At 35.3% G+C, this 17031-nt stretch overlaps 1 protein-coding gene across 4 annotated transcripts in view; it reads right to left on the bottom strand.

The window, feature by feature from the left end:
- The window catches only part of LOC139795847 (uncharacterized), a 58689-nt gene that overhangs the window by 24762 nt on the left and 16896 nt on the right, over window positions 1–17031 (bottom strand). For 3 of the 4 annotated variants that reach the window (XR_011725720.1, XR_011725721.1, XM_071743017.1), the window contains exons 9-13: window positions 14833–15029; window positions 12683–12747; window positions 11238–11344; window positions 8071–8182; window positions 2243–2345 (exon numbers count right to left, since the gene is read on the bottom strand). Coding sequence is in view for 2 of the 4 variants with exons in the window: in XM_071743017.1 (XP_071599118.1) it covers window positions 2243–2345; window positions 8071–8182; window positions 11238–11344; window positions 12683–12747; window positions 14833–15029 (584 nt within the window). In the remaining 2 variants the exon portion in view is untranslated. The remainder of the gene's footprint in view (window positions 1–2242; window positions 2346–8070; window positions 8183–11237; window positions 11345–12682; window positions 12748–14832; window positions 15030–17031) is intronic. The other variant, XM_071743018.1, reaches the window with a different exon arrangement.

Genomic DNA, 17031 nt, shown 5'->3' with positions numbered 1-17031 from the left:
TCCAGGAATATGTTCTCCCCAATTGCTGCTCATTACTAGAAGTTCTATAAATTAAAACAGTTGGGGTTTTGTTTTTTGGGTTTTTTTAATTTTATTTTTTTTAGAGGATAACTGCTACAGGATGTTCTAAACAGTCTAAGCTGTTCCTTTAGGATAAAAAAACTACAGACTGTTTAACCTGATTCTACACAGGACCACATCTGTTTCATTATGAAGAGCCCTGATAATATGAACTTCAAGCTTGCCAGCCACTCTAAGACATAGGTGTCACATACAAATACCATGGTAACTCAGTTTCAATAATTTGCATACTCCACCCAACCCAGGCATCACAGGTTTGACTTTTCATTCATGACAGTGAAAGGCAAAGCTGAAGCCTTAAGAATCCTAGCACTTTCAGACTTCAAACAATGTTCATATCCAGCAGTTGCTTTATAAAAGCATTAAGAATATGGAGACAAGCAGACATCTAGTAATCTGTCTGAAGCAGACATCTTCAGCTCTACCAAATCAGAAATTGTTTTAATACACCCAGCTTTTCTTTGGTCAAAAAGATGTTTGCTAGGGGATTGCCTATGCATACATAAAATAAAGAATGAGCATAGCTCTTTACTTTCAGGTCTTTTACATAGTCTACTTGAATAATGCAAAAGGAGAAACCAATTATGAATCCCTAACCAATACATAGAAATGGTAGCTTGGTCCAGCTGTGAAAATGCCATCATTCATTCATTAGAAAAAGCAGTCTTGAGAAGCAACTTAGATTTGTGCTGAATGCTAATGTAACAGCCAGCCTTCAGCATTGCTAAATCATAAAAAATTATCATATTGAATATTCCCAATTAGTTTTACATGATCTGTAGACACGACTTTAAAAAAAGACAATAAACCCACCCTGCTACCATTGTAAAGACTACAACACAGAATGTCCATTCATCCATACAATTTTGAATCCAGTAAAAAGAAAACATTTATTAGTTTCATAACTGCAAGACAGCTCTGGTTAAGGTCATGTAATTTAGTTGTAAAGATCTACATGAACACTCAATATTCCATAAGATCTGTAGATGCAAAATATCTGAGCTCTCGTCCTCAAAAAAAGCTGTCCAAATTTTAAATAGATAATAAAAAATGAATTAATATCCATAACGTAAGCAGCAAATCACAACACATGAATGTGCTACTTACAACTGAGATGGATATAATGGTGACATGGAAGTGGCTTTGGAGAGGAAGACAAAAATAAAAGAAGAAAGAAAAAAGGCTACTCAAAAAAACTCAGCAGGTCTTCCTAGAAAGGGAAGAGGATCCAGCGACAGTTTTATGAAAAACTTCAAGTTTCTTCTTTGGGAACAAACATTTGCAAGTGTCATTTCATGCTGGGTGACCCTTAAAATAAACACTCAAAACGAAGACACAATTAAATTAGACTATTTTGACCTTGCCTCACAGGTCAATTAAAAAAAAAAGTTATAATAGTTGCAGTGCACTATATATTAATACAAAAATAAATGTTCAAGTCAGATTAACTTGAGTTTAGACTTCGTAGTGCAAGATCAGAATTTAAGTTGGGTACTAAATATGCACTCTGATAAAGGACTAGATGCAGGTCATTAGCATTCTCACTGCAATATTGCATTAAAAAGTTTTGAATTGATTTTAAAAGTTCTAATTACCTACACAAGCAGCTACACATTAAAGCAGTCAGAAGTACAGTAGTATCTATAAAAATCCTTTGCTATAGCATCAGATAACCACATGCTGAAAAAACCTTCAAATTCCTCAAACATTACAACTCTTCATAAACTGCAGACAATATGATATTTTTTTTCCCAGCTGAATAATATTCTTAATGTTTATTGTCAGTGAAGTCTAATCAAATTACAGAGTTTTAATAACATGGTAAAACAGAATATAACAACATGGGCAGGAAAACAAAACGCAAATGAGGAAAAGGGAAAAAGGCAGGAAAGGACAGTAGCAGCAATAGAAAGAAATTCTTCAAGGAACCAAAAGGTGGATTTTTAGAACTTTCATAATTTTGCTAATGTCTGCAGGTGCCATTTCTACATGTAACATAAATACCTTTTCAAAAATTAACATTTCACTATGGACAGTGCAATGAAGCTGAACATGACTAGGTCTTTTAGTGCTAGTAATGCTCAGGTTAAAAAACCAAACCAAACCTAACCAAAAAGCTTTAAAATTCTTAAATGTTAAACATCAAATGTTAAATATTTACCCATTCCAGTTCCAGCTGGTGCAATCTCTCTGGAGAAGATTTCTACAGCTTCTTTTTGTTTATGGTGTACAGCAAGCCAAATAACAGCTTCCCGAGGTCCCTGCTTCAAAAAGTTAGAAATTAGATTAGCTTAGAGGCAGAATTTGAGTTCATTTTATGAAAAATAACTGTCACTCAGTATTCAAGTTAAATCTAATGGAAATGTTTAATGCTCACTCCTCAAATAACTATAACAGTACTATATAAGAAACTAAATACTCTGCTTCACTTTCAGTGGAATTGGCAAACAAACTTCCCTCCTAATTGCACTGAGAATACTTTAGGGTCAAGCCAGAGAGTCAGGTTTCCTTCTCTTTTCATCAGAAATAAGCACATCTGCTCATGGAGCATAATTCTAACGTCATCCTTGAGAGTTAGAAGGGAGAACAGAACATGTAAAAGCAACCACATTTCCATGGAAGAGAGCAACCACTCTTCTAAAGGTAAACTCGACCAGTATTCTGCTCCCTTCTCTATAGCCAACCAACATACCCACTCTTGCAGAAAAGTAGTCTCTCTCAGTTAAGATTTTACTTGTCTAAAAATGTATTTTCTGTAAGATCTACCACTGGAATAAATACACTGGCAAAAGCCTTAGAGTGACAATTAGGTCTCATTGAGGGAAAAGATTGTTTTTATTTAAAAATTTGCATCCACCAGTAAGTACCACTTTTAGTTTACCTTTAGCATTTTTAGAGATTCAAACCTGCTTAAAATACAGGTCTGTGCCTAAGTGTCTCTTGGTTGTCCTTGTGCTTTAGGACAATTATTTCCATCATAGACACAAAAAGGAACTGCACAAGATGTCAAAAATCAACTGGTCAGGAGTTTCTTGCACAGCTTTAATTCAGCTATGAAGCTCTGCAGCAAAGTATTTCCTTTCTCCAGCAGTCAGCTCTCTGAAAGTCAGGTTTTTATTGTTAATGAGCATAAAGAAAATTTCCAAAGGTTCTTTGATAATTTTACGTGAACTTCTTGGCTTACATCAACCAATATAAAATGCAAAGAAAAGGAGCCTGACTACAAGACACCCAAGGAATTTTTCATGTCCCTTTTAAGGTCAGCAGGACAGGATGCACTTCAGGAGAGCATAACAATGTTTAGGGTGAGTTTTTCTGTGTTATTCTACATAGCTCGGAGGATTCTGCAACTGTCTAAATACCCCACCTAAAAAGAATTCTTGTAGATTTGGTAGTTGTTCCACTAAAAATGTAGAAAAGCAAAGGAAAATTGAACGCAGAGCTACTTAGGACACTAAAGAGGACATTTTCCTGGAAGAAAATCACAGCTGGATATTTGGAAGATTCAAGCCTTTCTCAATCTGTGCCAGATGTTTGCTATACCATATATATATATATATATATTAATATAGATGAGTAAATAACCAATTTTAGTTTATTCCAATGTTCCTCCTTACATATAATAATTTCTGAAGCATTTAATAGCTTCCCAATAGTGCATAAAATCATGAAGAATATTTTACAGTAATAGTTTTCCTCGTGGTGTAACACTTTCGAAGATTTTTTAACAAAAAGTGTATTTCTTTTCAAATACACAAACCAGGGAGAGTTCTGAAAATATCAGAGATTAAATACTTAGCAGATGGGAAGGACACAGATGCTGCTAGAATTCAAGAGCTCCAACTTCAAAAAAAAGGGGTTGAGGTGTGGAGCAGAGAGAACACATTTTTTTGGTCAGAGAACAAGAATAGAGCAACGACTCCTTAAAGGAGTCAAATTTTTCATTACCTAACACTGAAAATACAGAAGAACCTTTTTCCCATCAATAGCATCTCTCCTTTAACAGATAAAAATAGGAGAGAAAAGATAAACACCTTGAGGCTGATATTATATGCAGGCAATTGTTAGAGTAAGTGAATCAAAACTGAGGTCAAACAAAACCACATCTCTTCTATCTTGACATGGGTTTTGATGTTTATTCATTACCCTAAGTTGAATGGGTGTCAATGATTTCAAGAACTAGGAGTCAAAATCAGGTCTAAAATCACTTGAAGCAATTGCCAATTTACACAGCTGGCAGTGTTTACAGTTACACAGTTAAAAAAATATGCTGGATTATTAGACCTAACAATACACCTATTTACTCAGAATTCTAGGAAATTTAACAGTATCACAACAAAACACCCTCCACACCCTCATAAAATTTTAATAATTAACATTTCAAACTTTTAAAAAAAATTTTTTTTTAAGGATAAGCTCAGAAACTACATGCTGGATCTGGACTCCTACATTACCCATTTTTAAATACATTTTCTAAGTCTATAGTTACTTATTTTAATTGCTCATATTTCAGTAAAGCTGCATTCTTTAAAAAAATTACATAAACCACCAAATGGAATACAAACTTTTGAAGCTCCATAGCCTTGCATGTAACTACTATTTTTTTGTGTGTGTACAGTTCTTTTTTTCCCCAAATAGCAATACCCTTTAACATGTCAACATTCAAAAACCTTAAATCAATTTCAGGAATTTAAGTAACTTCAGCAATGCAGGAGCATGGATGTACTTCCAACTGGCAGCTGCTGAAATGGTGTTTATCATCATGTTACAATATGCTGCACCAAGCATTTTGGGCACTGTAAGAGTATCCCAAAGAGACCATTATGTTAACAGCCTACTAAATCCTCTATTCCAACTCAAATACACAGCAAAATCCCAACATGAACAAGCTCACTTATGTCAGCTTATACCAAGCAAGGAGAACTTCCTGAATTTCCAGCTGGTGATCAGCTAAAACCCAATAATGAAGGCTCTTCTGGGATTAGTATTTTTAAGTCTAAGTCCTAAACATTCATGAAGTTGAAAGATGATTTTTCTGTAGTAGCATATCCACACAGAGGTAACTCTGAGGTACTGTAATAATAAGTATAACTGCTTTTTTCTTTCCTAAGTGTGATATACTCAACAGGGAGACACAGAGTTTGGTTCTGTCTCCATTTTCCAGCCTGGAAAATACTTGCCACAATATGACCATCTAGGATATCCTTTAAAATCAACTGGAATTTTCATTAGTTTATCTTGATACCCATGAAGGGAAACCCTAAAATAAAAATTTAGTAAAGACAAGATAGAAGAGATTATGTTACTCTATCAGATCATGTATCACTGAGATGACAGAAATTTCCTTCTATGAATACAGAAACAGATGTCCTGATCAAGATAATATGAATAAGAAAGCAATTAAACTATTGTTTTGAAAATTGTTGCTACACAGAAAATATGCAGCCATGCCACACATGCTTTTCATTAAACTAATACAAATAATAATTAACAGAAAATACTGTTGCAGAAAACATACTCATTGATTCATATATGCTTCCTGGTTCTCAACTATATCGTGTTTTCAACATTTCATTCAAGTTCTAAGTTTGAATCCTTGCCCTCAGATGCCAGATGCAGTGGTGTATGAAACTAATAAGCTGAATCCTGAAATAAGCTGAATTTGGAGTTGGTGAATCCAGTATTAAAACAGGAGATATAGGCTATTTTGAAGTAATTTATAGTATCATAGCTAAAACAAAAAAATAGCAAAACAAAGTTACACTTCATCAAGTCTTTATAATGTGTTGTGCATTGGTTAACAGCAGGTTAGTAAGAAACCAAGTGACACAGCACATACAGTTTTTATATAGCAAAATCTAATACCTGATGGTACCTTTGGCATTAAACACATCCAGTATTCCCTAATCACAAACCCCTTCATGCTGTGACACCGTCCTAACCCCTTCTTCATCCCCAGCAGAAAACCACAAAGCAGGAGATAACTAAAAATCAATCACCACTGTGGTTACTCAGTGCTGATTCAGGTCCCTTTCTTGCTCCTGCTGGGCTGCTGCTGACAAAGTAAAGCTGTCAGGGTGGCAAGCAGCAAGCAGGGAAGCAGCCAGGGAAGACTGAGAAAGAAGGGAAGCATATCTTGATTTCTCAAAGATACTTTCTGTTGTCAGGAACAGCCAAAACTCAGACTCCAGTGCAAAGGCTTCCATAAGCCTCAGATACACAGATCTCAAAGATGCAAAGGCAAAACGTCTGCATCCACCCTGGCAAACCTGTCTGCAAATGAGTCCTGCCACACCAGGTATCTACACAGAGCTCCAAATATTGTTCAAATAATTCTGTCTTGGTATTCATATACACATTTGCTTCTCCTCTTTAAATTTAAATGGTAGAATCTTCAAAGTAAGAACTGTTTTCCTTATGTGTTAATACAGTGCCTAACAAAGCATGGTTCTGGTTTTCAGCACTGTTATTTGCAACCCAAACAACCAAGTCTAATTTTGTATGGAAAGACACAGTAAGAAAGAGCATTTATGAGACTACATTATTCCTAACTGAAGGCCCAATGGGTAGATGTGTTCTTAAACATTCAGTGACTTTGTATTTTAAATATAAAAGAAAAGCCCTACTCTTTTTTCTCAAGTTACTATGACTGCTTTTCTAGATGAAAATTCTGGTTAGTTTTTTCTGCACTGCTGGAGGAACTGAGTGAAGGGAGAAGGCAATAGAGCCATTTGCTGAACTTCAGCCTCAGCTCTCACATCCTATTTCAGGCATGCATGGGAAGCACAAAGAATGGAGATAACATTCTATTTACTTTCACTCTAAGACCTGGGAACTAAGGCTGGAAATACGAAAAAACTACAAATATTCCTTACCACATGGAAAAAAATTTTCATCTACCATAAAAAAGGCAAACTGAGTGAAATGGAAGAAGAAACTGCTCTTTTTCAGAATTATTATTCACTCTGTAAAACCAGACAGAATACTCTCTATGTACAGAAGACAGACAAATTCAACATCTGGACCATCTGCTCCTATGTTTCAAAATTTTGATTCTACAATGTTATCATTGGAGGTTTTAGGGCTCTAAAAGGAAGAAGACCACATTATAAAACTGGTTCATTAGGAAGCAACCCTTACTACTGTGTGGAATGAAACTGAAGCCCAAGCACTAAAATGAACAGCTGTAGATGCAACTTGCCCAATTTCTAAGAAATCGGTTTCTGTAGTAAAAAGGTCACAGTTCTTCACCACATCACATTTCTATTTCCTACACGTACAAAATGTCAGCTATTTTAAGTGTTGGAGTTCCTCAGATAAAACTCAGAGCTGATTTTTGCCATACATACCTTAAGAGTTCTGCAAGACTGCCACTGATGAATCAGATGCTACTGTTTTGGAACAAACAAAGCTAGCTAAATAATTAAATGCACGTAATGAGGACAAGATTTACATTCTTTTTCATTTAAAAAGGAGTTTTATATTCTAGATAAGGAAAACAGACCACTGATATCACAGCTGCAGTGGCTGTGGCCATAATTCACGTTGTTATATATGAATTCATAAAGTAACAAAATATGATGCAGAGTTACATAGCTGAAGACTGTTACACAATCTTAAAGTTGCACTGGTAACAACAATTCTTCCATTTCCTGACTCTGCAGCCTTTATAATGTGGTCTTTTGGCTAACACAATTTAAATCTACATCACAGGAACTTTTATGACATGGTATTTCTTTAGATGAACAGAAACAAGAGGCTACAACATAATTTTCATAAGTTTTCATATCAGTGCTCTGGTAGACACAATACTGTAAGGACCTTGTCAGTGTTAATTTTGTACACTAAGTAGTGACACTGAATTCTTTGCAAGATGACAGGGTGAAATTCCCTAGAGGATAGTGACTTCCTTAAAAGTTGTAGAAAAGATAACATCGAGAGATTAAGAGAGGTCAGTAAAAGTTTAAGAACACTCCACTGAATACTTACACCATCTATACTCCTTCTAGCATGAGGTCCATATGTATCTTCAGACCCTAAAACCTGTATGTTAACTGCACTGTAATCTTCATACCCAAGCTGACTGAAAATAAGGCGAGTCCTGCAACAAATGATTTTTTTATTAGTAAACTGCCTCAAAAAGGTTATCTTCTCATCTGAAGTAACCCTGTGTGTTCCACAGGAGTTAGCTCTGCCATGGAAACTGGACTAGGAATTACTTTACACTAAACAAATATATCTGAATACTACAAATAAAGCAATTACTGACAAGGGAGTTATGCCTCTGAATATATCCCTAGGTTTCAAATTGAGCCTTTTGTTTATTCAAGTTATGTGAAAGACGACAGGCAAAGGCAAATAAATTAGTATCAGCTCTTACTTTTATCTTCAAAACAAATACAGCTTGAAATGTGATTATTGCATATGCAATCTCTTCCTCATTTTCATACTAGTAATTCAGTTCTTAACTGTTCCTGCTGTAAGGCACAATGAACTACCAATAAATAAAAAGGAAACTAACCTATTATTAATATCACAGGAATCAATGAAGTAAAATCAAACTGAAGATGGAATTTTTATTTCAACCTTAGAGGTATTTATTTTGGATTAATGAACATATGACTCAAATACCAAAAAGTAGATAAAGTTTTTAAAGAGAACTTTTCTTTGTTTCTCATGCTTCCAGTCTGGCACTGAAATCTCAAGCTCTTCCTATAAGGATATTTCCACCAAAAGCCCACGGTATCAAGAGTGCCAGGCTTGTCCATTCATGATTAATAATGAGGATGAAAGTTATTATTATAACTTATTTTTATACACTGTGAAAGAACACACTGCTTTAAGAGAGACAGGAATTAATACTGGGTTTTGAAAAATAATTAGATCTGGATTAAATAGGCTATTAGCAATATCTCTTAGAAAACAGCCCAACTCTCAAGCACCAGAACTGAAAATTACTTCTATATTTAAAAATAAAAATAATATGAAGTCCAAAATAAATTTAAAATGCTGTTAAAAAAGTTAAAAAGTTTTAAAATAATCCAATCATTAAAAATAGTACTATTTATTAACACATTGGGGATTGGAAAAATAAGTTAAACTCTGAAGCACCTAAACTTTTTTCTCAACAATCTTCCTTCCAGTAATACCAATCATCTTGCTATAAACAGATGAAGGTGATCCACACACCACAAATGAAGTAATCTTTCCTTTGATGATCACAAAAAGGACAGATACTTGATTTAAGGTATCCTAATTTGTAAAAGCATGCCTGCAGTAAGGTATTTTAAGTTATTTATCTACAAATATTACTATGATATACCAAAGTTCAAAAAATATTCTGTGGAAAATTTTTAGTCATTTCACATGTCTGGTAATGCAACAGAGATCACCAAAACTAAAAGGATACCAAAGACTACTCTAAAGAGTGTTTTCCACACACCTACTGTCAAATATCTCCTGCTTTCAAAAATGAACAAGCAAATAATGGAGATACATGGAAGAAAGAAGCAAAAAGAAGTCATGTCACAAGCTGCCCAAACTGCTTTATGTCTTTGGCTGCCAACTTATCTGACCTGTACAATTGAAGCACCTCAAATTTGTGCAACTTATTCTGTACCTGTTGTCACTAGAGACTCCAGGGAAGAATTTAATCTAGACTAGACTGGAAGCTGACCACTCAAAAGATCACATCCTTAAAGAAATTCTCTTGCAAGAGGAATTTGTGCAAACCTGAATTCGGAGCTGCCTACGAGATGCAGTTGCTGGTAGAGCATTCTCTGACAGTGATCAGCATAGCTTAACTCTTATTCTATATGTGGGCTGATATACAAAATCTTTTAAACATGCTGAGTAAACAATTCCACACACATTAAGCTGTTGAAGACTTTGTTTGAGATGGAGAATTGATTGATGGGCAATACTGTATTTTGTGATTTTTAATGAAGAAAAAAAAAGCAGCTGCTCTGGGCATGCCACAGAGGCTAGAGGCCACTTCTCATGCCAGTTAACCAGTCCTGGCTATCTTACATCTGCTCTCTTCTCAAAATTACTCAGGACAGCAGAGTAAGCAGGCTCAAGTAATTTTCTTGTGGCTACAGAAGCAACAGCACCACAAGCAGTTTCAGTCAAACAAAAGATTCATGTAGTCCAGTCTGAAATTATGTCCAGGAGCAAACATGACAGGGAAAATATACCATTATGGGTTGTTTCCTGGCTTCCATAACGTTGCTTTTCAGAGACTTCAAATCCCTGCATCTTTGTATTTAACAGCTCTTGAAGGTTTCTTTTTGCTTCACTAGTTTTATGAGTATCTCTTGGACACATAGCATTTATACCACTCCAAAAAAGGGATTCCATAGCTTGATTACACATCCTGTATCAGCCCACTCTCATCTGCTGTGTCTCTGGAGGGAAGTCAGACAGGCTCCTCCATTTGGTTAAAGTGCTGTACATGAGCACATGAGCAAGAAAACACTCTCAGTCCACAGAAAAACTTGTGTTTTAGGTTAGGAGCTATATCTCCTAACCAGAACAACTGGGGCTACTGGAATAAGTGCTCAGAGACTTCTTGGGACTATATTTAAGAGGAATCCCTCCTCGCCCAAATATTCTGGGGCACAACAATGAGACTAAAGGTTTATCAGGCTGTCTTGCAATTTTAAAATTCTTCTAGCAAACAAAATAATCAGTCACATTTTACAAGATATTAAGATAATTTTGTTTAACACACAAAGTTGGTAAACTGCCTGCATTTCATAGCACTGACACTTTTGCTAAAAAGTTCTGGGAAAATCAGGAAAAAGTAGTTTTAAATGGGATTCTCTCTGGCACCTAATTAATCTAAACCTGAATCACAGCTTTTTACCCATCAATTTATTTTTCTTCCTGCTGTCCAGCCATCTATTTTCAAAAATAATTGAGACCTTTCCCACTTTATCAAATGTAGCTGAAGTGTAGTTATATGTTAGAAACTGCTGAAAAAGTAACCTGTTTCCTAAACAGGCTACTTAAGCCTTGAAATCTCCTCCCAGCTGGAATATTACAATCTCCTAGGGTTCTTACAAGGTGGCCAGTTCTAGTTTCATCATCTTGGGGAAAAAAAAAAAAAAAAAAAAAAAAAATGCCAAAACCCCTCCCAAGACTCAGACACCAACCTTTTCAGAATACTTTCTGCAGTGAGTTTTCCTTTCTGTACTGCCTTTGGACCTCCCACTGGACAGACAGCAGTAGCTCTGAAGCCATCAAGGTAAGTAGCATTTACCTAACAAGAAAGAGATTATGAAATCACACTGTATTCAGTACTAATATGCTACAAATGCTATCTGACAATAATTATCTATATGCTAAGCAGAATTTTAAAAATCAAATGCAAAAATTCAATATTGTATTTCCTGCTTTGCACATGCCCTGCCTTCTGTATTTGCCCATATCAGGTGCCACTATTAATTGCAGGAAGAGTAAGAGCATTCTCATAGTTATAATTTGATTGATGGAATTATTTTTTGTACAAAAATATGCTCTTCATACCATGTAATATTTAGGAATTACTTCTACATTGACTTCTCCATCAGTAACATCAATTAAACTGTAAGCCTTATTTTAAAAACTAAACATCTTTTAGAAATATGCTTCTAATTTAAAATTTAAGATTATGTTGCTTTCTCAAACAAAAAAATACAGTTTCAGATGAAAAAGAGTTTTTCTGAGATGCAGATAATGCATACGCAGATCACTTAGAAAGGGGAAATTTTTTGTCTGGAACTGGAACTCTTGAACTAAAAATTAAAATTTTGAGGAATTTCATTTCAGTACAATAATGTATTGAAATTGTAGGTTGCCTGTGAAAACAGAACAACAAAAAAGAATGTTTCATTATATTAGGTGACAATTTAGAGAAAGTAATGTTCACACTACATTCCTACAATACTTTTAAAACACCAAGCTCCTTTCTCATAAGGCAAATAGAAATGTGAATACTAGATTATTAGAAAGCTGACAGAAATTAAAAACTTACTAAATACACGTGGAAAGTGACCTGTGGTATACTACTGGATTCTATAAACAGTTTGTCAGTATGCTTCAGTTATGGAGCTTTTAGAGAACTCTTCTATTCTTACTTTACAACTCACCAAAACCAAGCCTGATGTGGCATTATTATTATTATCTCTGAATACTCTGTCTTTAAAAACTGAAATTCTGTCTTATATAAAACTGGTTTTAAAAGTGTCAGCAATATTTTTTAAATGCAGGAAAACATTTCTAAGAAAAATTGTGCTCGGGCATATATTGCATTGTTTAAACAGAAATATTAGCACAATTTCCTGCTTAGGTTAACTCACTTTTAGTATGGCTGTGCTAAGCAGGTAATTTCTGATTTCAACCTTGCTTCTGCATAAGTCAGTTCTGGCAGTAGTTTAAATTAGAAAAGGAATGAGCCCTACTGGAGCTTCATCAGAACTGTATTACTATAGTATCCATTCAGGACACTTCAATCCCTAGAAGACCATAGTAAGAAACACAAAACTTCACAATTTCACTAAAAGTACAAGTTTCAGCAAATTATTTCAGGCAATTTACACTCCACAGATTGAGATAATACCTTATAAAATGGTGAAGGAGGCGACCCTTTTGCTCCAAGAACTTTCACTGCCCCACCATCAAAACCTATAGAGGTTAAAAAAAAATTTTAAGATTCCTCAATATAACTTCAAAGACATTAATCTATGGTACATATTAAGCAAATGCACTTTACTAAAAAGCAAATCATTAATGCTGCACTGCCACAGAATACAGACACTTTCACGAAACAGTCCTCTCTGCCTTAGAAATATAAACAGCAAATTGTTGACTAAAATTTATTACTTCAAGGAGCCTTTTTAATAGAATGCTGAAAAAATACTTAACACAGAAAGCAGTCTTAGGACTTCAGACTCAATAGTTATTTTCCACTTAGCAGCCAGTTATTCCACATACACACACAAAGTATACAATTTACTGCAGTTGGCTGGGGAGGACTGCAGTCCTTCAAGTGGCAAAGCAACAAGGAGGATGAGAAATCAGAGAGAGGTTTTTACTGATAGCTTAATAAGTGAAGGGATAACTTAACTTATAGCATTCCTATCAATAACAGAGAAAGAACAGTCTGAATGTATGCTCCAGGGCAACGATCACGTTCAGTATTAGGAATATTAATGCCAAAATAAAATTGGAGAGAAGTGCTGCCATACCATCAGACTCGAGGCTGCAATGGAGAGTTATAATAGATGTGACCCCTTGATAGCCAGCAGTGCAGGATGAGCACTTCATGTCAGACAGACAGAATTACACTGTAGATCACCTGTCCCTAATCTATGCTTGCAAATATTTAGGAAGCAGTCCAAAGTTTTACACAAATACTCTGAAGAGATCAAGTGAGATCCTATCAGCAAAAGTGAATGTGACAAGCAGAAATTTTACACCTCACTCAAATAACATTGCCACTCTTTCTGCAAGATTCACATAAGGTTAATTTAACTCAATACAGACCAATATGCCTATGGGATGAAGATCTGGAAGAGCTTCATGTTTCAGATAAAGAGGCAACACAAAGAAATGAAAAACCACAGCAAAACAAAAGGCACAGCATCCATTGACAAACAGAAAACAGAAGCACCTCTCAGTTCAAACACTGCAAGTAATTCAGCAGGATAATAAAATTGGCAACAAACAGCAAAAACGTAAACAGATAGCTTGCCCATTACTGGTGTACATGTCAAAGCACTTCAAACTAAAAATATTTAAGAAATCTGCCTATTTTCCATCTGCTATATTTCTAGGAGGGCTAACTGAAAGTTCATGTGAAAGTTCATTTGAAGTTCAAACATGTCATATCGGGTCATTTGCAAGCTAAAAGTTCATAGGAAGGTTAGGGTTTTTTTTTTTAAAAAAAAAAAAGACTGGTGGCTAAGAGCAGCAAGCTGGCCTTATCAGACTGCCATTTGGTTGTGCTGCGTGAGCAGAAGGTTTACTGTACAATTTTATGGTACTTTTTTTACTGAAGTGAAACATTTTTGATGATTTGGTGTTTTGAGTTTTATCACAGAAAGTTTATAAATTGAGATTTCAATTGTTCTAAGTTTTATAAAGATACTTGGCATACTGTCATAGATAAGTTCCATTAGAATGAAAAAAGATTTCAAGTATCAGAGCAGTAAAAAATGAACTTCAAATAACTGTAGCTAAGTATTTTTTCAAGCTGTCTTACCCAATTTACAGATCTTCAAATCTGTTAAGCCTGGGGTTTTTTTTGCTTTGTTTTGCTTTGATTTTAAAGCTAAATCCAGAACATCCATTATATTCATCTTTAGTCTAGCAACTGTTGAGAGGATAGCAAACAGACTTTTTTGAACAGGCATTCTCTGGTGGAAAATCCTGTACCTAAGCACACTTGTATCACTTCAGATGTTCCAACTAAATGCCTAAGAAAAACATGGTTTAAAGACTTGATAGATGCAAAGCACACAATAAATGCAAAAGGAGTAGTGATCAAAGATTTAAATTAGTTAGTAAGCATCACAAATAACAGTACAGTTGAAATTTCTAAAGGAATGTCAAGCAAAACTCTTTCCAAAAATCAATTTAATACAGTATCCCACTCTAAGGACCTGATTTAATGAGAAATACACAGAGAAAACACAGAAGAAAAGTAACTGCTTTAATCTGATGACCCAGTTCATTGAAACAGACCTCATAACATGTAAGAGGACTAACCTGGAATTTCAGTGATGGAAACTTCAGAAAAGTCACATGTGACATCTGGTAAAAGATAGCGCTGAGGATTGCCCAGTTCATACACCAACTGCTCAGCTACAGTGCCAAAAGAGATCAGTCCCCCTGTGTCTGGTGGTTTAGAAAGAATAAAGTCTCCTTCAGAGGAACATTCTACAATGGGAAAGCCTATGTTGTGCCTAAAATGTGAAAGACATTGAAAAAAACCCATATAAGTACAAACAGAAAATGAACAGAAAAAAAGAGTAAAAACATACCAGAATTTAGTGATAATGATTAGCTAAATAAAATTGATCAAGAGGTATAAAATACCCAGTTGTTTCTGCAGAAACATACACAGCAAAAAGCACTGAACAAGCTACCCAGCCAAAATAATAAGCAGATTGCCTGGCAAAGGAGTGAATATATAACAACAGATACCAACAGTATCAGACAGTGGGGCACAGAATAGAGGATGAAACTAAGAGATATGGTTAAAATAAAAAGAAGGTTAAAGAATTAGATGACTATGATTAAAGAGGTAAACTCAGATGAAAAACCACAGCTGCTAATTCTAGCCCAGTTTGGCTACAGCAACCCAGCACACACAGCATGAAGGCAAAGAGGTGAATACATCCTCTGGATTTGTCAAAGGGCAGTCAAAGCTGGAAGAACAGACTCTTCTGGAAGCCTCATAGAGGAGGGAAGTAGGAAACAGGAATAATCACACCTACTATGGACAGTTTCAGATGTTAATAATGAATCACATATAGAAAAGCTACAATTAGAAAACAGAAAGATACATCAAAGTTAAGAACTTCAGCCCAAAGCAACCAGGATAGGATGAACAGGGGTATAGCACAAAGACAAGCAGTAAAATGGAAAATTATAGACAGATTTGTAAGTGAAAATACTTCTCACATTCCCACAGGAGTGACCAAATACCTCTTAGTAAAAAGCACGTGTTGGCCATTACAGTAGCAGGGCAGAATTTTCAGGGCTATATGCACGAAACCTAAATATTTGCTTTCCTGGCTAAAAGGTTTTTTGTTTTATATTTACAGAAAATTTCATCAAAAGTAATAACTGAACAAAATAATACAAAATACTTAAAAGTACTTGAAAATTAAAATAGAGCCTTAAGATCCTTCAAACAATGCTACCTGTCTCACTCGCCTCTCACAGGAAGCTTGAGATTAGTGCAAGGAAAGTGTCCCAGAGACACAAGAAGAGGAGTTAAGGAAAAGCAAAAACTGTTTTAAAAGAATCCCAATGGAAGGTGGTGAACGTTACCATTCTCATTAAAGTCAATGACCTTCAGTCCTTCATAGGACTTAAAATCAGTTCATCCCTGAAATTAATTATTTCTGGGTGACAGTAAGAACGACATGCTGAATATACAACCAAACTGGTTATCAGCAAAGGTTAGATTAACATAGTTTGTATAACATAAATCCACAAAGTTTTGAAGGAAGTAAGCAAAGAAACCAGTGAACTTTTAAGTGACATTTGTAAAAGTTCATGGGAGTCTGAAGAGATTCGTTATCATGGGGAAGCTTCAAATATAACCCCGTTATTTAAAAACAGGATTAAGAGACAAGCCCTCCTACCAGAGATCAGCAACTTTAGTACTGCTAGTGTACAAAATCTGGAAAGTATGGTAGCTGGAGGACACCTAGAAAAGCCTATGACAAAATCAGTAAAGATTGCAAATTCGTCCTGGCAACTATTTAAACCACTAAAGAAAAAAAAAAAAACCAAAACCCAAAAAACAAACAAACAAAAAAACCCTCAACCAATCCAAAACAACAACAAAAAAACCTGCAACCCCCCCCCAATGAATACAAAGAATTTAATGGAATCAATAATTTTTTGTAGAAGCTATTCCACATTAATTTTTTTGTGCCACAGAGTAGCTGGAAGGGGACTATAAAGGTACAAATGTATTTGCCCCAACAGCTTCTAAATAACCTCTAAGGTTGATAAATATTTGCTACATAAGACACCCAGCTACTTGCAGCAAAATGTTGAGCCAAAGCTTGCATGGAGGAGACAGTTTAACACATAGACACAGACCCCCCAACAAAACAAAAATAAAACAACAAAAGAACAAAGGGGAAGAACAAGTCCTAGGAAAGGTGTGCTGAGACTGGACACCAGCGGGTCCCAGCATTTGGAAAAATAAGAGTAAATTTTCGCTTA

This window comes from Heliangelus exortis, chromosome 4 (assembly GCF_036169615.1).
Source record: "Heliangelus exortis chromosome 4, bHelExo1.hap1, whole genome shotgun sequence".
NCBI lineage: Eukaryota > Metazoa > Chordata > Aves > Apodiformes > Trochilidae > Heliangelus > Heliangelus exortis.
The sequence above is the reverse complement of the archived record's forward strand: the minus strand, read 5'-3'. Positions and strand labels throughout refer to the sequence as shown.